The sequence below is a fragment of the Aquarana catesbeiana genome, linkage group LG11 (assembly GCF_042186555.1).
Source record: "Aquarana catesbeiana isolate 2022-GZ linkage group LG11, ASM4218655v1, whole genome shotgun sequence".
NCBI classification, from domain to species: Eukaryota; Metazoa; Chordata; class Amphibia; order Anura; family Ranidae; genus Aquarana; species Aquarana catesbeiana.
Window position 1 is genome coordinate 223,831,470 of NC_133334.1, and position 25,730 is coordinate 223,857,199.

The window sequence follows — 25,730 nt, forward strand, 5'->3', positions numbered from 1 at the left end:
GAGCTATAAGGGAAATTGAATTTTCCCCATCATTCTCCTCGCTTGGTATTTCTTCTGTAGTGCATGTCTGTGTGAGAGGATTCTTAAGCAGGTGTTGAGGCAGCTGACTGCCAAAGACAGCATGACTATCGAAGGAAGACCTCTAATGTAGAAAGTTCATGTTGGTACTTTGGCAAGCATAACATCAACCACCAGGTTCCGTTATCACTTTAGGCTGCATTCACACCTGAGCGTTTTCACACCTGAGCTCCTAAAACACCCCAAAAAAAGCCTGAAAAATGCCCAACAAGCAAAATCCCATTCATTTCAATGGCACCTGTTCACATCTGAGCATTTTGTCACCTGAAGCAAAGCCCCTGAAAAACGCACAAGCTCAAAAAAGAACATGAGCTTCTTTGGGTCAGATTACAAGGTGTTTTCAGCTTTTTACATTGGTGACCTGTACAAAAACGCTGTAAAAATGCGCAAATTTGAAACGCTCAGGTGTGAATGCAGCCTTACACATGTAACTAAAATAATAATTTTGAGTTGCATTTTACAATGTAGATTTAAGTGAATGTTTAAATTACGAATTTGCTGACAATAAATTTATAAAATGATGGAAACGGTGGTTCCCCCATATCACCATCTGCATCTTTTTGAAGAAGTGGATAAAGTATAGTTTTTAATTACCTGAATTTGAGAGGGTCATTGTGAACCAAAACTTAGATGCTTTTTATATACTGCACTGGATGACATCACTCACTTGCCATTTTTTACTTGACAAACCTCTGCTTATCTAAGCTTTACATGTAAATTATTTGGGTAGTAATGACAACTATTTGAATAGTTGACTGCCAGTTGTGTAAGTTCTGCATGACCCACTCATGCTCAGGTAAAAATTTTGTATTGAAGCCATCGACGTGTGTGCCAGAGCTTTAATAATGATTTCTCAATTTTTTTATTGAGGGACACAGCACCATACAATACTGTACATCACGAATAAGGGACATCTTCCTATAGTGGCTTTAGCCCTGTACCTGCTGTATAGCTGAGTTAAGCTTTGTGCTCTGTGATGGTAGGACACCTCTCTTCATTCAGCTCTGCTGGATTGATTTTGTGTGTGGATATCTGCAATCAGGCAGCGGTTGGTAGTGTCATTACAGATCTTGATATTTTGGAATGTATGTCTCTTTCCAGTCGACAAACGACTGAAAATCAGGCATTTCACTGTGATGGCCTGCTAAATTAGGCTGTCTTTCATGAGCTTAAATAGACGGTGTTTGCGTTGCTGACTGTTGTACCCTGTGTCATTTCCGTGTTTTTGTGAATTTACTGCAAAAACCTCTTCAGGTTCCAGAGCCAGCAGACCTGATTTCCAGGCTGGCTCTGAAGACCTGCCAGTGCGGTAGGTGACTGGCTTTTACTGTCTCTGGGTATGCTTTTAGGCTTGAAGCAGCTTCCGTTTTTCTTGCATATAAAGCCCTGTGCTTTACAGCATGTTCCCACACCTTTCACCACCATTTTGCTTCAGAGCACTTTCAATTACTACAAGATCATTTTTAATGGCACACTCCTGGATCTTTGGGCTGCTTCTGAAAGTAGTCAGGGCTTTACATGTGCATGGGCCACCAATTTTATACTTTCCTGTTGTTCTTTGCTGCATTAATTCTGCTTTAATGAGTTCAGACTGCATCTTGAACCCCTCATGCTGCCACATAACTCCTTAATTGCATGGCACACATGTACAGATTTTACTAATACTGGCAATGTGTCTGACAAAAAATGTGGATCAGTCACTATGCTATTGCCAGGAACTCCCTTAAGCAGACCATTGTTTCTAGTTGTGCGGTTTGTGGGTATTGTGTGCAGCATGACACCTGCAGAGCCCCTTCCAAGCTACCCTCTTCTGTAACAACATCTTGACCCTTCTTGAAACTGTTATTTGCATTCACAGCTAGCTTACCTTACTGAGAGGATGAGATTTTCTCTTCTAATGGAGGACTTGTTGTTTCAACTTAGTCTTTACTCCAGTCTGAACAGCAGGGTCGCAGGAAGTACCTGCCTCCATCTCCCATGTCCTTATCTGACTTGGATCGTCTGGTCTCCTTCCTTTTTTTTTTTTTCTTTTTTTTTTTTTTTTCTTCTTAGAAGTTTTTTTTTTTTTTTCCCTGCCCCTTTATCGATTCCTGAACAAAAAGATTCTCATTCCTGTCAAAAATGCTCCCTCTTTCAAGTTGGACAAGAATTTGGAGTCACTTTCCAGATCCATGTATTCGGTTGTTGGTTCCTTCATGCATCCTGTTTTGGCTTGGACCCTGGAGTGGCAAACAGTGTTTGACTGGTCCAGGCTTTGGAGTCAGGATCTTATTTGAAGCGAATTTCAACTTTTGCAGTCAAATTTTAGGAAACCCTACTATGTTTGTGTGTGTGTTCCCATTTACACATCATGCCTAGCATTTTCTTTTAATGTTCTTACCTTTCATGTTTCTCAGAAGGAGGTGTCACAGCTGACTGCAAGATTATTTTCAACATGGTTAGAGTGAGCCTGTCCTGGGTCTGTTCTCATTAACATGCAATACAAGCAGCCCAGCCTGTAAACCTTTAACCTTTTGCTAGGACAGATAGTGTTCAAATCTAGTTACAATTGCTAATGCAGATCTATCTGCAAAGTATAGACAGGGTTGATTATGGCACACAGCATCCCATCCTCTACATAATCAAAGAGAACTACGTAGATTTGTTTTTCTTGCTGGAGGGTCTAGAATAGAGCACCTACAAAGGTAAGCTGCAATTTTAAATTTTTTTAGTTATACTATATGAATGGGTGGGGAACTCCAGAAGAGGAGGTTCGTGGCTGCCCGATGCAAAACCAATGCCTAGAGCAGATAAGTATAAGATGTTTATTTTAAGAATTATAAATTTAACTTTATAACCTTCAAAGCTTGCAGGCAAGTCTCCCTTGGCATGAAGGTCTATTCCCATCTATAGATCTCCAGTTCACACCTTACAAAAGATTCCTAGCTTGGGTCATAGAAGGCTTGGTATCACAGGAGGTAATTGTTCCACTTTCTGCTGAGGAACATTTCAAGGGCTTCTACTTAGATCTGTCCCTTAAAGGGCAGGAATTGTCCAGTCATGGAGCAGAAAAACTCTCAAATGCTCTTGTCTGGCTTCTGTCGAAGGATCATGACAGAAAAAGGTCTGCCAATCGGCATTCGATCAGCGCTCTCAGCTATTAGCCTCCACCAGGCTTTGGCTTCCAGGTTTCTAAGGACGTGAACTGGACTTTCCTTCCCATAGTGCTTTTAAGGTGGATATGGCTTCATCAGCGAATGCTAGCTTTGGCCATAAGGTTCTGCTGAGGTGGCTGTGTGATTGAAAAAAAAAAAGTGTATGTGTGTGTGTGTATATGTATGTATGTGTGTGTGTGTGTATATATATATGTGTATATATATATATATATATATATATATATATATATATATATATATATATATATATATATATATATATATATATATATATATATATATATATATATATATATATATATAATATACACACTTTTTTTTTTTTTTTTTTTTATATATATATATACACATGGTGCTGTGCCTCTCCATGAATGATGGAGAAAAATTTTTTTTTTTTTTTTTTTTTTTATAAAACTTCCTTTAAAATCCTTTTCTCCAGTGTTCATTGAGGGGCACAGCTTTCCATCTATTTCGTTATTTCCTTGGGTGACTTGTTACCATTCTCATCCTTCGCTACTTTTCCGGTTTTATTACTGCTAGCTACAACTGAACTGTACTGCTGGTACAGGTATGTAATCATTAGAGCTAGTTGGCCCCTTTTTTGTTTTCACTGGGTGTTTAATTCTTTAGGTAGGAACATATCGTGCATGTATGTGAATCTATGGTGCTGTGTCCCTCAATGAACATTGAGTAAAAAGATTTACAGGTACAAAAAATTTTATTTTTTATGGTAGGCCCTTGTCTTACATGAGCTACCAAAATTAGTAAGTCAGCTATATAACATTGCCCTGTTATAGAAGGTCATTTGTTAGTGGGACAGGCTTTACAGACTTTTCTTTGACACCTTCTCTCCAGAATCCCATCCCAAACATCCTAGTCCAGAATCACCTGGGTCTCCTTTTGAAATGATTGCAAACAGCACAGGCTTTGATTTCAAGGAAAGTGAAGACAAAGCAATTCATTATGGACTTTCACAGATGTCTACCGAAAGACCTTCTAACCAAATGGAGAAAGCCAATGAACCGCTAATCAGATATACACACCCAGATTGGGCTTTCAACGAGGAAGAATCGTATGGATTTATGCCACACTTTAGAGCAGGTATAAGATCTGATGATTTTGAACCTGAGATTCCTGTAGTTGAACCAAATGAAAATCCAAAAGAAGCTGGTCCTGAAATCATGTATGAAAAAGTGCTTCCTAAATCCACAGTAGATGAAAGGTACTTAGGGCAAAGTCTAGAAACCCCAGATGTCTGTGGTGAGGCAAAAGACCACAGCTCTGCAAAAAGGGAGGAACATTCATATGATTTAAAGTCAGAGCTTCGTTGGCCAGATGCAGACGATGACATGGACAGCTCAGGGGAGTCAGATGACACAGTAATAGATGCTGGTTGGAGAGTCAAAAGTTCAGAACTGGAGCAGAGGGAACACGGCGAGGATGGTTGGGTTGAGCTGCATAATGCACAGCAGAAAAATGAAACCAAGAAGGAAAATACGGTAACGGTACATGAGGCACTTGCCAATAACTCAGAACGTCTGTGGTCATCACAGTACAGTGAAACCCAAACTACACTTTTAGTAGATGCTACAGATAATTTGAACAAACCTGCATCAAAGACCCCAGAATCTCCTCATAGTGAAGGCTTTGTGGATTTAGCAGAAACTTATGGTACAGACCCTAAGACTGGGGTGATTTGCTATTCAGAGTCTGAATCTTTGGAAGACCAAGTAGAGGAAAATTTAACCATTGAAGCTCTAAGAGCTTTGGCATGTGGGACTCAAGACTGGAATTCAGAAAGCCAGGAATCCTCTCCAGAGCTTTTGTGTCCTCAGTTTGGCAGCTTTGAAGGGTTAAAGACAACTGCGTTTCAAGTTTCCACAGATTCGTTCCAGGATTCCTCAGTTGATATTCTGACCTGCAAAGGTAAAGAAGACTTCTTATCCAGTGCACCGTTGGCATGACCCTCACATTGTTGACTTACACCGCTCGTGCCTATTCATCTGTTGGCATGCACTGTTGGCATGGGCAAAGAACCAGTAGCATGCACTGTAGATGCCCATTGCAGGCATGCATCATACATGCCCAGTTGCACATCTTTGATGCCTATCCAGCATGCTCAACTTGCTCTTGGCACAGCAACCTGCCCTGTCTTTACACATTGCTGCCATGCACGGCTATCAAGTATTACCTTTACCTGCTTTCCTGCCTATATGTACTTTTTATTAAAATTCTAATTAGCATGCGTGCATCCTCCCTTCATGCACCTTCCCTTCTGACCTTCTGTACGTGTTTATGTATTTACATATGAATATTATGTAACTGCATTTTCATTTCTACCCGCAAAGTTTGATTGAAATCATTATTGCCCTTTTTCTTTTTTTTTTTTTTTTTTTTTTTTTTTGGTAAATTGTAGTCAGCTTTCTTGAGGTAGTTTCTACACTAATGTGTATTGGGTTGTTGGAACTCATCTGGTAGAAAACATTGATATATGAAAATGTTTATAAGGCAAACATGCGTGTAAATATTAAATGTTTTGTCCATATCGGAGCTATCAACACACTACTCCCTAACACACATGTTCCTGTAGAAATGGCTGAGTATATAAGTGGGTGCTGCAGCGACCACGGGCTGGAGCCGTATATATAGTCAGAGCGAGAAAATGTCACCAGGACACTGCAGATCTCCAAAGTAGGTCCAAAGAAATATTCCAGAGCCTCGCAGAACCCCTTCATCAGACATGTGGCTGTCACATTCCTGATAATGGGGTCCTGTGAGGATCCGAAACATTGCTATAACAATGTTGATCTCTTAATAAAGATTTGGACCCACTCTGGAGATCCATGGTGTGCTGGTGGCGTTGGCTTTGACTAGATTGGAGTTATGACCTCATTATAGAACCGACTAGGTCACATAAAGAAATCTGACTTGTATTAAGAGAAATATGTTTGCATACACATTTAATTTGTAGGGTGTGTTTGTTTTCCTTTTTTTTTTTTTTTTTTTTTTTTTTTCTGTCGGGGAGATTTGCCTTTTTACTTCCTGTCACAGAGGCACAACAGGAAGTAAGCGTAGATGTCTCCAAGGCAATTGTATATCCACTCCTAGCCAGTTGTCACCAGAGCAGATTTTGAAGATTCCCCTCCAGGTCTGCTCTCCAACAACTCAAACATTTTGGTTTTCCAATTCCTTTCTGTACCAGAGACCGTGGTAGCCAGGACCAGTGGAGAGGGCGAACAACCCCAGCTGGGCCACAGTTAACAGCTTCAAGCTCTACATAAAATAGGTCTTTTACATACACTTTAAAAATGCATTTCATCTGTCCCACAAGACTGTACCAGTGTTTATACAGTGATCCATCGATCAAATCTTTTTCCCTTTGTCAGTTAATATACAGTTCTTAACACTCTAGGTTTATAGATATCTGCCTAGGTATCAGATGGTTGGTGTGGTTATATTAGTCATATCTGTACTATTATAATATTCCCACACAGCTGATGTTATTGTCTCTTCTTTGTCTATTACATGATCATGGCATGGAACTCCTGTCAGATTTAATTATACTTTTTGTTAGGCTGTCGTTTATAGATTGGCTGCCTGAGTTGTGTTTAATTTTTTATACTATAATTGCATAATTGGATTTGCTAGATCTAAAAGTGGAAATGTACAGTCTGTTGTCTTTTAGATCAGGCACCAGTAGCGTGTATTTGGGTTGGTCCAATACGTGTCTGTACCTGCAAGAACAGATGTCATGAAGGGTCAATGAACAATGTTGAAAATGGATGAACCATGAAAGTAATGCAGGTTGATAATTTGGTAGTGTTCTCTTTTTTTTTTTTTTTTTTTTTTTTAAGTTATTATTAAATGAGAGTACAGACTAATGGACACAGCAGCTAAGTTGACTTATACATTTCATAGTCCTAAAAAACTGTGTAGCATTATATGTTCCTCCATGTGTGACACGTATGTACATACTGTGCACAATGGTTTTCGGGCGCATGCTATAAATCTAACATGAAATATGAACAAAGCATATCCCTCCTATAGCGTGTTCTTGTCTCAATCCCGAGCACTAAGTATCATTTCTGTCTGCTACCTCCTTCCTCTGCTATTTTGACAAATTTTCCTGACACCAAGAGCAAAAAGGGTGACAGGGAGGGGAGCTCCAGCACACAGCCTGTGATTGATAACCTCAGCTCTGTTCCTGTGTGAAGAAGGAGGTGTGTCCCTTCCCTTCCCTCCACTCAGCTGTCAGACCTCTCTTCATTGAGCTCTGCGGAGTGTAACTTCAGCTCCCCAACTTCTGCTTTCTGAAAGCTCAGCGGAGCTTTAGGTTTCTGGACTTTGATTGCAGATTAAAGCAGAAATTCAGTAATTTTTTTTCATCTTTCCATCTATTAAATCTTCTGCCTTTGTTGTTTTAACTTTGGATAGTAAAACTTCTTTTTTTTTTTTTTTTTTTTCTGACATTAAATACCTTTTACAGCCCACTTCCTGTTTCTTGTCTGGTAAAAGCCTAGGCTTATGATATGCACAGCTCTCTCTCACTCTTGTGAGAGTTTACCAGGAAGGGAGGGGGGGTGAGTCTTAAGTCATAATGAGCGCTGCAGAGCTGGAGGTGTGCCTCTGTGTAAATCCAGGAAGTGAACAGGCAGCAGCTTCAGCTGCCCACAGTTAAAATGATTGCAGCCAGACTCAGTGGAGGGAGATTTCTGCAGCATATTTGGCGAGTACAGAATCACAGTATATGTAAAATAATATGCAAAGTGGTTGGAGGGAAGCTTCAGAATGGCAAAGATGTTTTTATTACAAATTATGTAAGCAGTTCCTCTTTAATATGTACAACTTATGTAGGGGGATTTGTTTCATCTCTGTATCACTTGAGGCCAGTCGCTTCACTGGGTACATGCTAGTAAATAAGTATCCGAGCCCTGATCGTTGTGTTCTGACAGGGGGCAGCCCCCTGTCAGAACACAAAGGCACAGTAGGGAGATCGCCGCACTAACATTGTGTACGTTATTATGGCAATCTGTCAGTTTTTTTATTTTTCGTTCAGCCTGCTGTATTAACCACTGCACGACGATGTAAGTTGGCAGAATGGCACGGGTGTGCAAAAGAGCGTACAGCGGTGTCCCCTTTAAGAAGCGGCATTCAATGTCCGCAATCGCGTCACAGAGAGGTAGAACGGGGAGATGCCTTTGTAAACAAGGCATTTCCCGGTTCTGCCTAGTGTCATGACAGAGATCACTGATCCCTGTCATCTGTGTTGAAGCCTATCACTCCCTAGGACACACTTAACCCCTTCATCGCCCCCTAGTGGTTAACCCCTTCACGACCAGTGTTATTTACACCGTAATCAGTGCATTTTTATAGCACTGATCGGTATAAATGACAGTGGTCCCAAAATAGTGTCCGATGTGTCCGCCATAATGTCGCAGTAACAATAAAAATCGCAGATTGCCGCCATTACTAATAAAAAAAAAAAATAATAATAAAAATGCCATAAGTTTTATATATATATATATATATATATATATATATATATATATATATATATATATATATATATATATATATATATATATATATATATATTATATATTATTTTTTTTTTTTTTACCAAATATATGTAGAAGAATACGTATCGGCCTAAACTGAGGAAGAAAAAAATTTTTTTACATATTTTTGGAGGATAGTTATAGCTTTTTTTTTTTTTTTGTTTTTGTTTACAGCGCAAAAAATAAAAACCGCAGAGGCGATCAAATACCACCAAAAAAAAGCTCTATTTTGTTTGGTTACAACGTCGCACGACCGTGCAATTGTCAGTTAAAGCGACGCAGTGCCGAATCGCAAAAAGTGCTCTGATCAGGAAGGGGGCAAATCCTTCCAGGGCTGAAGTGGTTAAACAAAAAAAGAAAAAAAAAAACTTTACGTTTTGTACCTAGCCTTAGCTAGGATGGAGCATCGCTGTTGAGGGATGGTGGATCTCAGTGTTGGTGAACTCATATGTTAAGTGGCAGTTTTTTAAATATCTGGTTGTCAGTATGCCCAGAAAATGATAATGTCTAACTTGTTTTCCCAACCTTTTCTATTTTTGTCATTGTAGTAATCAAAGTCACTGCTGACTACTAGATTCTGATTTACTGCCTCAAGAATTCTGTCATTTGTCTAGCCCCTTTTTAGGTTTCACTTGTGAAGCGAAGTACATTGTTCTTGCTGGCTTTAAAGTGGATGTAAACCCAATGTCATCCTTTCTAAACTACTGCCATAGGGGTTATCTATAAGGATATACACGCCTCCTGCATGTATCTTTACCTGTCAAATGTCTCCCCTCTGTCTGTTATGAGACCCGAAAAACTGCATATTCTGTGGGTGGGTCTGTTGTCTGGAGCTCGGTGGGTGGAGTCGTGATGTCAGTAAACTCCCCGCCCACCTCTACACTCCCCTTGTCAATATGCATTTTCTCCTGTGTATTTCTTACACTGAACTTCTGCTATGATCTCTAACATCCAGTGAAAAGACAGGAAAGTAACCACATGACTTCAGCATGCCAAATCATGCTGAGGTGTGGAGCAGCCAGTCCTTGCAGAGCTGCTGAAGAAATAAGTGGGGGTGGGAATTAAAAAAGAATGCATGTCTTAGGCTAGTGCACGAGATATGTAAATCACCTGTCACTCACAGCAAGGGGGAGGATTTGACAAAGTTTTTCTCTGTTTGTCAAGTTTTATCTCACTGAACAATAAAAGAGGATTGCTTAGAGCTCGATTAACTCTTTGTGGCAAGACTGGGCTCAAATTATAGGAAATCTTATACTCTACATTATGACAAAAAAAAATTTTCGGGTTTACATCCACTTTAAGTCTGGCCACCAAGATTTAAGCCCCGTACACACTATCCGAAAATCGTACGAAAAATGCCGCATTCAAATCGATCGTACAATAATCGGAAATGTTAGTGCAGAGCTTTCGAGAGCCGATCAGGACAGTTAATCCGATATTATTCTATCGGACATGCACGGAAATGTATTTTGTACGATGCCAGATCGTACGATTTTCGTTTAACCAGTACACTTATCGTTCGAAAATGCATTACAACACATGATATCACTTCCGAATTTTTATGCTGTCGTACGGGAATTTTCGTGACTTTAGTAAACTCTTCAGATTTGACGTGAGATTAGTATGCAAAAAAAAAACGGACGATCATTTGTCCGATAATCGGATCGTTTGTGCCGGGCATACGATAAAGATGAAAACCCTGAAGCCTTTACTGCACTGAAATACTAAGCAGTGTTAGCAGCTCTGCCTGAATTCTCCCCTTCTGGGCTACAGAACTGCTCTCTAAGTGAAGCCTCATGTACACTGGACATTTTTGGACGTTTTTACAGCAGCTGTTTTTTTGGCTTCAGACTTTTTTTTTCTACAGCCAATAAACTTCCCAACTTGTTATGTGTCCATGCACACCTAGGCTGTTATCAGCAGTTTTTGGCTGGGGCATGTGTTCTGAGGAGGTTTTTTTTTTTTTTTTTTTTTTTTTTTTTTTTTTTTTTTTGCTGTTTTCAGCTGTAAAAATGCTCTAATGTCAAACGCTCAAAAACGTGGCTCGCCAGTGTTTTTCGATGTTTTTGATCCATTGAAAAAAAAAAAAGTCAAAACTCCATTGCAAAAAATGTTGAAAAACTCACTGCAAAGCTACTGGCCTTTTTGTAGCGTTATTTTGACGTCCAGTGTGCAAGAGGCCTTATAGAGATGAGGACAGGAAGAGGTGTTCTGTAGGGCAGCATGGGAAGGCAGGGCAGACACTGCTTTGATGTGTTTACTTTAGCAGAGGCACTGGGATTGATTTTCTAAAACTGGAGAGTGCAAAATCTGGTGCAGATGTGCATGGTAACCAACCAGCTTCCATATTATTTTTTTTTTTGTCAAAGCTTAATTGAACAAGTTAAAGTCAGAAGATGATTGGCTACCATCACAGCTGCACCAGATTTTGCACTCTCCAGTTTTAGTTAATCAAACCCCAATGTGTTGTCAGACTGGAGTTTGGGAGCACACTGCATTTCTGGTAGATGAATATTTTTCTGTACTGCAGTGTTGGTTTAGTGGAAAATGTGCATATATTACATATTTTTGTTTTTTTCATTTTTTTTTTTTTTTTTTTTTTTTTTTTTTTTTTGGTCAGACACATTTTAAGGTATTTTACATTACTGTAAGCAAATGGCAAAAGTCACAATTGAAATACATACATGTGAAGTGTTCTAGTTGCCAAAAAAACGAAAATGTCTGGAAAACAAAATTAGCTGAACATATTTACACATCACATGTTCTGCCTCTATGCTCTCCTGCAGTTAGAACAATAGAGTTTGTCAAGGAATGACCCAGCCTTAGAATTGGTTGGTAAAGGAGCAGCAATGCAGAAGATCAACCCTGTGCTCTACTTTACTGCATTGCATAGAGAGTTGGCTGACAGTGCTGCAAAGAAACTAGAGGCTATTACAGTCTAAAGTACTATTTAAAATTACACCTAGAGTTCCATTTATTAAAAATGTAATGATTGTGACAAGTATTTTCCCTGCCGTAACAGATACTGAACATATTTAGCTAAATACTGCGATTTCCGAAGATCATCAGCACAGATCAGCCCCCTCCTGCACCATCTCTCATTGTGACTTGTAACAAAGATATAATTATGCAGTTTCATAACTGCAGAGTGCAGGCTGAGAGTAGAAGACTGATGACCGGATGCTTAAACTAGATTTAGAAAACACAGGCAAATATAAAATTTACAGTATACCCTTTAATTAAAGGAAAGCCCCTTTCTTTAAAAGCCATGGTATTTTCAGCTTCGGTAGTACAGTGAAGGAAAAAAAGTATTTTGATCCCCTGCTGATTTTTGTACGTTTGCCCACTGACAAAGAACCGATCAGTCTATAATTTTAATGGTAGGTTTATTTTGAGGCTGCATTCACACCTGAGTGTTTTCAGCTCCTAAAACGCTCGTAAAACGCCCAACATGCAAAATCCCATTCATTTCAATGACACCTGTTCACATCTGAGCGTTTTGTCACCTGAAGCAAAACGCCTGAAAAAACGCCTTAAGCTCAAAAAAGAACATGAGCTTCTTTTGGAACAGATTACAGGAGTTTTTTTTTCTGCTTTTTACATTGGTGACCACGGCAAAAAACGTGGTAAAAATGCACGACTTTGAAACGCTCAGGTGTGAATGCAGCCTGACAGTGAGAGACAGAATAACAACAAAAATATCCAGAAAAACATGTTTCAAAAAAGTTATAAATTGATTTGCATTTTAATGAGTGAAATAAGTATTTGATCCCCTATCAGGCCGGGTTCACACTTGTACGACAAACGCTCAGACATTGGGAGCTCATGTCGCGTGAAAATTAATGTTTCCCTATGAGAGCCGTCTTAACTGATCCGACTTTGGCATGCGACTTGTGCTCTGATGATCTTGAAGGGGAACTCCACTCCAAATTAAAAAAAAAAAACGCATGGTTCCCCCTCCAAGAGCATACCCGGCTCTTCAGTATGGTATTCTGGTATGGATTTTAACCGGTTCAATACCGGGCAATTTCACCCCCTTCCTTCCCAGGCCAATTTTTAGTTTTCAGCGCTGTCGCACTTTAAACGTCAATTGCGCGGTCGTGCGACGTTGTACCCAAAAGAAATTGACGTCCTTTTTTTTACCACAAATAGAGCTTTTTTTTGGTGGTATTTGATCGCCTCTGCGGTTTTTATTTTTTGCGCTATAAACAAAAGAAGAGCGACAATTTTGAAAAAAACACAATATTTTTTACTTTTTGCTATAATAAATATCCCAATTTTTTTTTTTAAAAACACATTTTTTCCTCAGTTTAGGCCGATATGTATTCTTCTACATATTTTTGGTAAAAAAAATCGCAATAACCGTATATTGATTGGTTTGCGCAAAAGTTATAGCGTCTACAAAATACAGGATAGATTTATGGCATTTTTTAAAAAAAAAAATTTTTTTATTTTTTTTAGCGGCGATCGCGATTTTTTTTTTTTGGTGACTGCGACATTATGGCGGACACATCGGACACTTTTGACACATTTTTGGAACCAATCACATTTATACAGCGATCAATGCTATAAAATTGCATTGATTACTGTGTAAATGTGACAGGCAGTGAAGGGGTTAACCACTAGGGGGCGGGGAGGGGTTAATATGTTTCCTAGGGAATGATTCTAACTGAAAGGGGAGGGGACGCACTAGGGGAGGAGACCGATCAGTGTTCCTCCGTTCTGGGAACACAGATCGCTCTCCTCAGAGCTGACAGGCTGTGGATCTGTGTGTTTACACACACAGATCCACATGCCGGCCCGGTTAACGGGCAATCGCGGGTGCCCGGCGGCGCGCGCACGCCCCCTAGACGGCCGGGAATCCCAGGACGTCATATGACGTCCACCCAGGATGGGAGATCCCATCTGTGGACGTCATATGACTATGGGCGGGTAGGGAAGTGGTTAAAAAACGGCGTGGGGGTCCCCCACAAAATCCATACCAGACCCTTACCCCTACCCATTCACCTAAAAAAAAAAAAAAAAAAAAAAAAAAAAAAAAAAGTCAACTATAAAATACAGTACACAGGTTTTTAAACTTAATTAATGAAGACAGCTCCGGCGTGATATCTTCTGCCTCTGCCTGGTCTTGTCCGCTGTCTTCTTCTGTTCTTCCGATGTTGACTCAACGCTCTCTCCCGCTCTAATGCTGTGTGCGCGGTGAGCCACTACTTATATTGACATGGGGTGGGGCCACTGGGTGACGTCACCCAGAGGCCCCGCACCTTATGACATCACCGCCCCATCATGCCCCGAGCGGGAGAGCGCTTCGAGTCAACATCGGAAGAACAGAGGGAGAAGACAGAGGAGAAGACCCGCCAGAGGCTGAAGACAGAGGGAGAAGAACCGGAGAGGGCTAGAAGACATCAGCGGAGAAGACCCAGAGAGGGGAGAGGAAATCGGAAGTGATGCCGGAGCTGCCTTAATAAAATACTTTAAAAACCTGTGTACTGCGTTTTTATTTTTGACACTTTTTTTTTTTTTTTTTTTTTAGGCGAATGGGTAGGGGTACAATGTACCCTATACTCATTCACATTGGGTAGGGGTGCCAGAATCTGGGGGCCACCTTGTCAAAGGGAGCTTCCAGATTCCGATAAGCCCCCCACCCGCAGACCCCGACAACTAACGGCCAGGGTTGTCTGGAAGAGGCCCTTGTCCTCATCTTCATGGGGACAAGGTGCTTTCGGGTGGGGGGTGCAGCCTGGTACGGTTCAGGAGGGGGGGGGGGGGGGGGGGGCGCTTGCTCGTCCCCACCTCCTTTCCTGACCAGCTGGGCTGTGTGCTTGAATTGGTAACTACGTGGCACTACGCCATGAAGGACTGAAATCCTGCAGCACCCGCAAGGTTCCCCTGCTCAAAGTACATGTACAGGCCCATCCGAAGTTTGCTAATGAACATCTGAATGATTCCGAGGAGAACTGGGTGAAAGTGTTGTAGTTAGATGAGACCAAAATCTAGCTCTTTGGCATCAACTCCAACTCGCCCTGTTTGGAGGAGGTGGAATGCTGCCTATTACCCCAAGAACACCATCCCCACCATCAAACATGGAGGTGGAAGCATTATGCTTTGGGGGTGTTTTTCTGCTAAGGGGACAGGACAACTTCACCGCATCAAAGGGATGATGGATGGGGCAATGTACCGTCAAATCTTTGGTGAGAACCTCCTTCCCTCTGCCAGGACATTGAAAATGGGTCATGGATGGGTATTCCAGCATGACAATGACCCAAAACACATGGCCAGCAACAAAGGAGTGTCTCAAAAAGAAACACATTAGGTCCTGGATTTACCTAGCCTGTCTTCAGACCTTAATCCCATAGAAAATATGTGGAGGGAGCTTTAGGCTCACGTTGCCACACATCAGCCTCGAAACCTTAATGACTTGGAGAGGATCTACAAAGAGGAGTGGGACAAAATCCCTCCTGAGATGTGTGCAAACCTGGTGGCCAACTACAAGAAACGTCTGACCTCTGTGATTGCCAACAAGGGTTTTGCCACCAAGTACTAAGTCATGTTTTGCAAAGGGGTCAAATACTTATTTTACTCATTAAAATGCAAATCAATTTATAACTTTTTTGAAATGCGTTTTTCTGGATTTTTTTTGTTTGTCTCACTGTGAAAAAATAAACCTACCATTAAAATTCTAGACTGATCGCTTCTTTGTCAGTGGGCAAACGTACAAAATCAGCAGGGTATCAAATATGATTTTCCGTCACTGTATAATTTCATGGCACCGATAGAGATATCTATATATCTATATATATATATATATATATATATCTATATCTATATAGATATATATATATATATATATATATATATATATATATATATATATATATATACACTGTGTGTGTGTGTGTGTGTGTGTGTATGTATGTGTATATATGTATATATGTATGTATATATATATATATATATATATATATATATATATATATATATATATATATATATATACTGTATTTATTGGCGTATAACACTCACTTTTTCACCATGAAAATCGGGTGCAAAGACCGTGTGCGTGTTATACGCCGATACTTCAATTTTAGCTGCCAGGGAGGGGGGCGGGATGAGCGCCATCAGATTACATACAGTGAGAATCTCCTGTTTACTTGGCGGCCTCTGTAATAGGAACTCCCGTCTCCTGGGCCACCGTGGACCACTGTTCTGTCTATCATAGGACATTCTCACTGTATGTAATCTGTCAGCGCTCGTCTCGCCCCCCTCCCTGTCCCCTTTAGGCTGCAGATGGGCATCGATCAGGCTGCACTGATAGCAATGGTGAGGCTGCTGCATAGCATAGATGGCAATGGTGAGGCTGCTGCATAGATGGCAATGGTGAGGCTGCTGCATAGATGGCAATGGTGAGGCTGCTGCATAGATGGCAATGGTGAGGCTGCTGCATAGATGGCAATGGTGAGGCTGCTGCATTGATGGCAATGGTGAGGCTGCTGCATTGATGGCAATGGTGAGGCTGCATTGACATGGACTGATGAGGCTGCATTGATGGCACTTGTGAGGCTGCAGATGGGCATTGATCAGGCTGCATTGATGGCAATAGTGAGGCTGCGTGTTATATGCCGATAAATACGGTGTAATATATATATATATATATATATATATATATTGAGAGAGAGATATATTTCATGTCATGTTAAAGTTGTCATTGGAATTGCAGTTAATGTGCCAGCTCTGTAGAGAGAGGGAGGTACTTGGGTGGACTTTCAAGAATGAAAGTGCCTCCTGTATGAAGTACCAGTAATAGGATGTGGGACATCTTGGACAGTTTTTAGAATTACTTGCTCTGAATTCCTTGTCACCCTGTATTTTCCCCCCCCCCCCCTCTGTTCTTGTATTTTGAGTTTTTCTGCATTTAAACAGATGGGTTTTCCACTTGACTTTCTTTTAGTACAGTTCATCTCAAGTACTGATGTGAGTTGTATTGCTTTAGGTGGACCTAGCATTTGATATATACCTGATTTTGACAGGTACCCATTCCCACTTTCGCTCGGATCGGAAGTGATCCGAGCAGAAGTTCTCCCCTCCCCGCAGTCATCTGGGACACCTCACAGGTTCAAGAGACCTGCGGGACCATCCACAATGGACGGCATACACAAGCCCAGTGGGTACCCAGCTGTGAAGCCACATGCTGTCGCAACCCGGTGCCCACAGTTGAGATGCCGGCATCGGGGTGGGAAGACCAAGGCAAGGGATGGCTCGGGTGAGCACATCACTGGATCGTAGGAAAAGTGAGTGTGTGTTATTTAAAAGTCAGCTGCTACAGTTTTTTTGTAGCTGCTGACTTTTAATAAACACAAAAATGACAGGAGCTCCTCTTTTTAATAATGTGTCACCCTTACAGGTGTTAAAGTAGAATTCCAGTCCTATATTAACTACACCTAAACCTTTTTCCACCTCTATTCTAAGCCTTTTCTAACTACCCTGTAAAGGAAAGATGTCTACTTGCCTATTCTCAGGGCGCTCTGGTCCAGTCACATGATCGGCTCCCAGCCCCGTTTTTTTTTTAAAGCTGGCCATAAATGGATTGAATCTTGGCTGATTTTCAGCAGGGACCAGCCAAGGTTCAATCCATGTATGGGCAGGCTGATTGTATGTACCTGGGTACAACCAGCGGCCATAGCTGCTAGCAGTAATTGCTGTTCTTCTGGCTAGGAGAGCTCCCCCCACAGTAGCTCTGGGGGAATCAAACGATTTTCTTTCCTGCGACCCATGGTCACATAATGTATGGCCTGCTTAAATGTAGAAGAGGGACAGCAAAAAACACATGTGAATCCACTTTAGATTTTTTCCATTGACTTGAGTGAATTTTCTTTTTGAAGCATACATAATAAAATGATTAATCCCCTTTTACTTCTAGAAAGGGGATAATCAGATTCATATTTTCATGCCTAATAGACGAGCTCTACAGCCAAAGCTTAGTATATTAGTTGGTCTTTAGCCCCGATATTTCCCAATCAATTCAGGCAATGATTACATCTCCTAGAAGAAAGTCAGACCTTATTTGAATATCGTTACCATTGGGTTGTTAATCAGGGAATGGCAGCTGCCTAAATGCTTTTAGTCCTTCATAAAAATAGAATTGTCAATTGTCTAGTTAGCAATCAAAATGTGTTCTTGACATTAATATAAACTGTTCTGATATGTGAACTATTTCAAGTTTTGCCAAGGTGAAATAATTTTTTTTTTTTTTTTTTTTCTTCTTTCTTTTCCTTTTTTTTTTAAATTTGTATCTATTTTATTTATATTTTTTTTTCCAGTTCATGATCTGCTGTACTGGAGAGATGTGAAGAAATCTGGGATGGTTTTTGGAGCCATTATGGTGCTGCTTTTGTCCTTGGCAGCATTTAGCATCATTAGTGTTGTATCGTATCTCGTATTGTCCCTGCTGACTGTCACAATTAGCTTCCGTATCTACAAATCTGTCATGCAAGCCGTCCAGAAGTCTGATGAAGGACATCCATTCAAGTAAGAGCTGTTTTTCCCCACATTATTTAGGAGGCATTGTTTGACCAACGCAGTTATGTATGATGGTGGATGCAGTGGTGACACTGCTAAGCTAGTCTTGCTTCCCTGTTGGCAATCCGGCTCAGCATGGTTTGGTTTCAGTAATGAGAATATGGCTATCTGCAGATTTTTATGTTAATGCAGCTGCTGAAAAATATACCCTCCTTGATAAAATGTATAATTTTATCTTTTACTTTACATATTGTTACAGTCACTTAAGCAGAAATGGGTGGGGGCGTTCTTTGAAGGGTTTGCCTGTAATCAGGAGGTTTGTTACAGCACCTTATGGTGTCTGCTAAACCTTGCATGCGTTATCTTCCTGTGTTTTATTCTTCTTTACCACATAATTGCAGCAAATCTAACAGCATACATGATTGCGCAATTGTCATTCAAAGTATGACAACGATGAAAATTGGCCTGGGCAGAAAGGGGAATGAAAGTGCCCGGTATTGAAGTGGTTAAATTGACCGTCTGGGCTGTTTAATCTTCTTTGTAGACACATGTTCTAAGGGGGTTTAAACCAAACCAGAAATCCTACTGATTGTTATTTGGTGTAGATTATCAGCTATGCTGCTAATAATTGTCCACAAAATCCCAATTTAAAGAATAACATAATTTTACTTCTAGTAATCTTTACAAAAGAACATTATGGTATTGGTTATAAAATGAATTTTAGCATTCGCCTATTCAGAAGCTGCATCTCTGAAACACTGCATGCACAGATGGCCCCCAAATCAATAGTCAGATGGATTTTTTTATTCACATTTTATAAGCAAGGCTTTCTAGCAAAGGCTAATTGCTTCCCATTATACTACATCAAACAAAAAGCTGTGATTATCACAACTCTGAAATGATATAATTGCTTGGCACAATAGGAATTCCCCATCTCTTATGAGCTAATACAGAAGTTGAACTCCAGACAAACTGCTACATACAAAGTTGAAACACAACTACGGCATATTGCCTGTGAAAGGATTTTTATTTCTGTTCTTGCAGTTCTGAAAATTGCACAACCCTGCCAGACAGCGCTGTCAAATTTGTGTCCAGGCGTTCCTCTTCTGCAAAAATATGTGATACAGCCTGGTCATCTCCCTGCCCCCAGCCTGTGACCCTATAATAGAGCAGAAGGAGCACTTGTGCATGCACACATGATTTCCTCCTAGTGCTGTCTCTAACTGTTTGAATACTGCTGTAAAGTTGATTACAGGAATCTGGCACAAAGTCAGATTCACTTGTACTTCATTTAACAACTTATGGGTAATAGTTTTAATTCATAAATGCATCAGTTGTTGTTGTTCTGCTTGATGTTCATTGTTTAATACAATTATCGAGTAGCAGAGAGTTTGCACCATTTTTGTATACATTTCAGAAGGTGAATGATTAGGCACCTGTGTGTTCAGCTATATTTAAATAACCACAAAGCAGTTAGTATGAAAAGTACTATAAGGCTGGGTTCACACTGGTCCGACAAACGCTCCGACATTGGGAGCTCATGTCGCATGACGTGTGAAATTTAATGTTTCCCTATGGGAGCCGTCCTAACTGGTCCGACACAAGTCGTTCCGACTTTAGAAATGCTCCCTGTACTACTTTGGTCCGACTTTGATCCTACTTCAGTCTATTGACTATCATTGAAGTCGGATCAAAGTCGGATTGCCGTCTTGCATGATCCGACTTTGGCACGCGACTTGTGCTCAGATGTTCTTGAGGGGGAACTCCGCGCCAAATTTTAAATAAAAAACCGGCATGGGTTCCCCCTCCAGGAGCATACCAGGCCCTTGGGTCTGGTATGGACCTTGAGGGGAACCCCCTACGCCGATAAAAACGGCGTGGGGGTCCCCCCCAATCCATACCAGACCCTTATCCGAGCACGCAGCCCGGCCGGACAGGAATGGGGGTGGGGACGAGCGAGCGCCCCCCCCCCTCCTGAGCCGTACCAGGCCGCATGCCCTCAACATGGGGGGTTGGTGCTTTGGGGGAGGGGGCGCGCTGCGGCCCCCCACCCCAAAGCACCTTGTCCCCATGTTGATGAGGACAAGGGCCTCTTCCCGACAACCCTGGCCGTTGGTTGTCGGGGTCTGCGGGCGGGGGGCTTATCGGAATCCGGGAGCCCCCTTTAATAAGGGAGCCCCCAGATCCCGGCCCCCCACCCTATGTGAATGAGTATGGGGTACAGCGTACCCCTACCCATTCACCTAGGAAAAAAGTGTCAATTTAAAAAAAAAACACTACACAGATTTTTAAAGCATTTTATTAGACAGCTCCGGGGGTCTTCTTCCGACTTCGGGGGTCTCTCCGGTTCTTCTCCACGCTCTCCGGATCTTCTGCCGGGCTCCTCCGCTCTCTTCTGCTCTTTTGCCGCTCTTTTGCTAAAGCGGAGGAGCCCGGTCTTCAATCTTCTGCCTTCTGCCTTCTGCCCTCTTCTCCTGATGTTGACACGACGCTCTCTGGGGCTAGAATGCTCTCTGTGCGCTCTGCTCTGACTTATATAGGCGGTGACCCCGCCCCCTTATGCCGTCACAGTCCCTGGGCATGCTGGGACTGTGACGTTTTAGGGGGCGTGGTCATCGGGTGATGACCACGCCCCCTAAAACGTCACAGTCCCAGCATGCCCAGGGACTGTGACGGCATAAGGGGGCGGGGTCACCGCCTATATAAGTCAGAGCAGAGCGCACAGAGAGCATTCTAGCCCCAGAGAGCGTCGTGTCAACATCAGGAGAAGAGGGCAGAAGGCAGAAGGCAGAAGATTGAAGACCGGGCTCCTCCGCTTTAGCAAAAGAGCGGCAAAAGAGCAGAAGAGAGCGGAGGAGCCCGGCAGAAGATCCGGAGAGCGTGGAGAAGAACCGGAGAGACCCCCGAAGTCGGAAGAAGACCCCCGGAGCTGTCTAATAAAATGCTTTAAAAATCTGTGTAGTGTTTTTTTTTAAATTGACACTTTTTTCCTAGGTGAATGGGTAGGGGTACGCTGTACCCCATACTCATTCACATAGGGTGGGGGGCCGGGATCTGGGGGCTCCCTTATTAAAGGGGGCTCCCGGATTCCGATAAGCCCCCCGCCCGCAGACCCCGACAACCAACGGCCAGGGTTGTCGGGAAGAGGCCCTTGTCCTCATCGACATGGGGACAAGGTGCTTTGGGGTGGGGGGGCCGCAGCGCGCCCCCCTCCCCCAAGGCACCACCCCCCATGTTGAGGGCATGCGGCCTGGTACGGTTCAGGAGGGGGGGGGGGCGCTCGCTCGTCCCCACCCCCATTCCTGTCCGGCCGGGCTGCGTGCTCGGATAAGGGTCTGGTATGGATTGGGGGCGACCCCCCACGCCGTTTTTTCGGCGTAGGGGGTTCCCCTCAAGGTCCATACCAGACCCAAGGGCCTGGTATGCCTCTGGAGGGGGAACCCATGCCGGTTTTTTATTTAAAATTTGGCGCGGAGTTCCCCCCTAAAGATTCATACCAAACACAGTGCCGGCATTGGCGGGGATCCAAGTCGGATCCCCGTTCATTGAAAGTCGGACACATGCCGGCTTCATGTCGCAGGGCAAAGTCGGATCCAAAGTAGGACGGCTGTCGTGTCGCACCAGTGTGAACCCAGCCTAAATGTAGATGTGCAGTATGAAATAAACCCTTGCCACACTACACTGCTGTAAAAACAATGATTATAATCCATTTTTAGTCAGACACCACTCCTAAAACATATATAAAATATTCACACTCCTAAAATAGTCATCCTCTAAAAGACACTGATGTAGTTTAGAGCACAATATTTTTTTCCACCCTGAGAGCTTTGGTGCAGTATCTTACAAATGCATCTAAAAATACCTGCTAGATGAATGTTTCTGTTTGAATAAAATTATATTTTTGTTTTACAGGGCTCTTCTGGACCAAGACATCACCCTTTCCTCTGACAGCTTCCAGAAGAAAGTGAGTTCATCCCTTGTCCACATCAACAGTGCTTTGAAGTACATTGTGCGCCTATTTCTTGTGGAGGACCTTATAGATTCACTTAAGGTGAGGAAAGTTTTCATTGCTTTACACTTTGAAGAAGACCTGTGAATAAATATCTTAATTGTATAGCACAAGCTAGATATTTATAGACTCTGGGTTATAGGCTGTTACTTTCAGGTGAAGGGACACTGGCAATTTTTTGGACATGTTCTTCTTGGGCATATCCCTATAACTCTACCCCACTCCTTGAGACCCAAGTTTTCTTGCTGGTGATGGACTTCCTCTCCCTTTTATAGAAACATTTTTGCGTTTCAACTAGTTATTTACTGCGAATTCTTCAATCGACTTCTTCACTGCCTTCTACTTCAACAGAAGTTGGGCATCCAGATTGGTGCAACCTCAGTAAAGCCTTGATAAATGTACCTGGACCGCACACTGTGGGGACCTCCTGTAATGTTGCTTCAGACACTGGTTCCTGCTTGAGTACTCCTGCTTGAGTCCAGGGCCATGGTCCATTCCTGTGGTTCCCAGACCCTGAAGACCCATCTGGAAAGGTATGCCCACTGTGATGGGCAAAGCCTCCACCGGTACAGGGACAAATTACGTGGACAGGTAGGGTTGTCGGACCCTTATTGTAACCCTATAGCAAGTATTGAACTTGGGGACTAATTCATTAAGAGGTAAATACATGATTTTTTTGGTTTACAATAACTCATACAGTGTTCATTTCAGCAGGCAATTCACAAAAATACTGCATGCATTTTTATGATTTTGCAAGATTGAATGCATTTGTTACACCTTATTTTAATGCAGACTGGACCTCTGGCTGCAGCAGAAAGTGAAACATTTAGCAGTGGTATTACTACCATAGCTAATTGTGACAGTTCCAGCTCAGAGTTGCTGGTTGTCAAAAAACTGGCACCTGCTGACACCCTAACAACTAGTGACTCATCCCTGCTTTGCTCATTCAGCTGTCAGCCAGGGATTCCTGGCTAACAGGCGAATGTAAACAAAAGGTTTGGAACTGTATGACAAAAAATGGTGTGGGGCTTCCCCCGCAATCCATACAAGACCCTTAGACCCCTTTCACACTGGGGTGGTTTTCAGGCGCTTTAGCGCTAGAAATAGCCTCTAAGCACCTGAAAACGGCCTCTCATTCATTCCAGTGTGCCTTTTGACACTGGGGCGGTGCCGTTGTGGGATTGGAAAAAAAGTCCTGCAAGCAGCATTTTTGGGGTGGATTGGGAGCGCTGTATACAGCACTCCCAAAACGCCCTTGCCCATTGGAATTAATGGGCAGCGCTTTCAAAGTGCTGCAAAACTGGAGTTTTTAATCCCTTTTTTTGGGATTAAAAGTGCCCCGCAAGTGGTGCAAAAACGCTGCTTGGGGAGCTGCAGAGTTGCTTGGATTACTTTTACATAAAAGCCAATTGCAAGTTCTGCAGCTGCGATCCTGTTATGACCGCTTCCTTTCCAGGAATATGGATATATGTCAAAAAATTCTGACAGCAGGCTCTTGAAAAGGACACCCTGCCTTCAAGTCCGCTATTGTGGATAGTGGATAAGACAGCTATAAGCAACATCAGGCATTTGTACCGCAGTTTTTTTAAGGCTGCCATCTGGTCTTCTGTTCACACATTTTTCAGGTTTTACTAGGTGGATGTACAGGCCTCTGTGAATGGTGCTTTCAGCCAGTGTTCTTTCTGCTGCACTCTGGATTGGATCTTTGACCCTTTTCTGTTTAGTTAGGCTATTTGGCACAGTTTTGTTTGCCTTGTGGTTACCCACCTTTCTGATTCATTTATTGATGACACCCCAGGGTCTATCAATATCCGGTCTATGTCCTGTACTGTACAATTAAGGTAAAACATATTTTGACTAAATTCCATATCTTGGCGTACATATATGACACAGACCACCCTCCCCTCTGTTCCTGTGTTAACTCTTCATTGCTTGTAAAACAAACAGGTCTCATGGAGCAGGGTAGGGTTATAGGGGTACGCCCAAGGGAGGTATGTCCAAAAGCTTTGCCAGTTTTCAATCGTCTAACAGTACAGCCTATAACCCAGAGTCTATGAATATCCCGCCTGTGTCCTCTACTGTATTCCAAGATACAGAATTTACAGACAATGTTTTTTCTGTATTAATAGCTGTTAATCATACCAAATACTACAATAGATTTACTCTGATCATTTTTCCAACCAGCTTGCCCTTTTCATGTGGCTGATGACCTACGTAGGCGCTGTGTTTAATGGGATCACACTTTTAATACTTGGTAAGCATTTTTCTTGTAAGTTTGATGTCTTTTTTTAGTATAGCTAATGACCAATTTTATATAGTAAACTTTATTCATTTTTTTTTTATAGGGGTGTTGGTTGCATTCATTGCTCCAGTTGTGTACGAAAAATACAAGGTACAATTACTAGCACATCGGTGTGCAATAGCTAAACCTGTTTTATGTTTATTATAATTTGAAGATGATATGCTTTTGTTTTAAGAGAGTGTGTCCTGTGAAGTGGATATCGCTATAAATTGTGATTTGCGTGGTCCAGTTTTTACAGCAGAGATGAATGGTTTGAGCATCCAACTTCTGCCCGTCTGCAGTGTTGGATATTGCCTTCTTGTACTGCTAGAATTTATGCAGGTCACCAGTCTGTGAATAAACACAGAAGCTTGATGCAGGTCCTGGAGAAGGCCAAAGATTATGGTTATTCAGATCCATGCAGGTGTGTATATTGGCTTGACCCTCCAAGCTCAAGAAAAAACACTTGTCCACTACTGATATCCAATTGCCGACCGCCTAACTGGGAAAATGTCATTTCTTTGATGTTTAATACTGGGGGTTATGGCTGTAGTTAAATGCCAAAACCCCAGTATTAAAGTTTTCTGCAGCCGCCGCTCTTTCCGATAAAAGTGACCAGAGCGGCTGATTAGCTGGATCACTTTTGGAAGTGACTGGAGGGGTCACCCACTCATCCCCCCCCCTCCTGCCACTTTTCGGTGGTTCTTGGGCTTTTCTGGCTCATCGGGAAGCCTCAGAACAGACTCGGCAGTTGTGGCGGATGGTCATAGGGATTAGTGTAGGAAAGATGGCCTCCGCTCATCTCTATGACCTAGGAGGCCCGGAGCAATGTCTTGACGTCCCTTCCGGGTCATAGCCAATGTAAGCAATTTTATTTATTTAAAGCATTAGATCTATGTTGTGTTTTTTTTTTTTTTTTTTTTTTTTTAATTTCTATATCTGATGCAGAGTGGATATTTTGGTTTGTGTGTAGTGTGTTCCACCTGGTGCTGAATACACCAGTGTTTCTCAACTCCAGTCTTCAAGGCGCCCCAACAGGTCAGGTTTTCAGGCCCTTCCATTATTTTGCACAGGTGATTTGATCATTTTCATTGCCTTAGTAATTACCACAGATGTTTTATCTGAGGGAAATC

At 42.2% G+C, this 25,730-nt stretch overlaps 1 protein-coding gene across 3 annotated transcripts in view; it reads left to right on the top strand.

Moving 5' to 3' along the window:
- The window catches only part of RTN3 (reticulon 3), a 62,068-nt gene that overhangs the window by 25,736 nt on the left and 10,602 nt on the right, over positions 1-25,730 (top strand). For all 3 annotated transcript variants that reach the window (XM_073605399.1, XM_073605398.1, XM_073605400.1), the window contains exons 3-7: positions 4,089-5,159; positions 18,109-18,316; positions 22,220-22,358; positions 24,501-24,570; positions 24,662-24,708. In XM_073605399.1, coding sequence (XP_073461500.1) covers positions 4,089-5,159; positions 18,109-18,316; positions 22,220-22,358; positions 24,501-24,570; positions 24,662-24,708 — 1,535 coding nt within the window. The remainder of the gene's footprint in view (positions 1-4,088; positions 5,160-18,108; positions 18,317-22,219; positions 22,359-24,500; positions 24,571-24,661; positions 24,709-25,730) is intronic.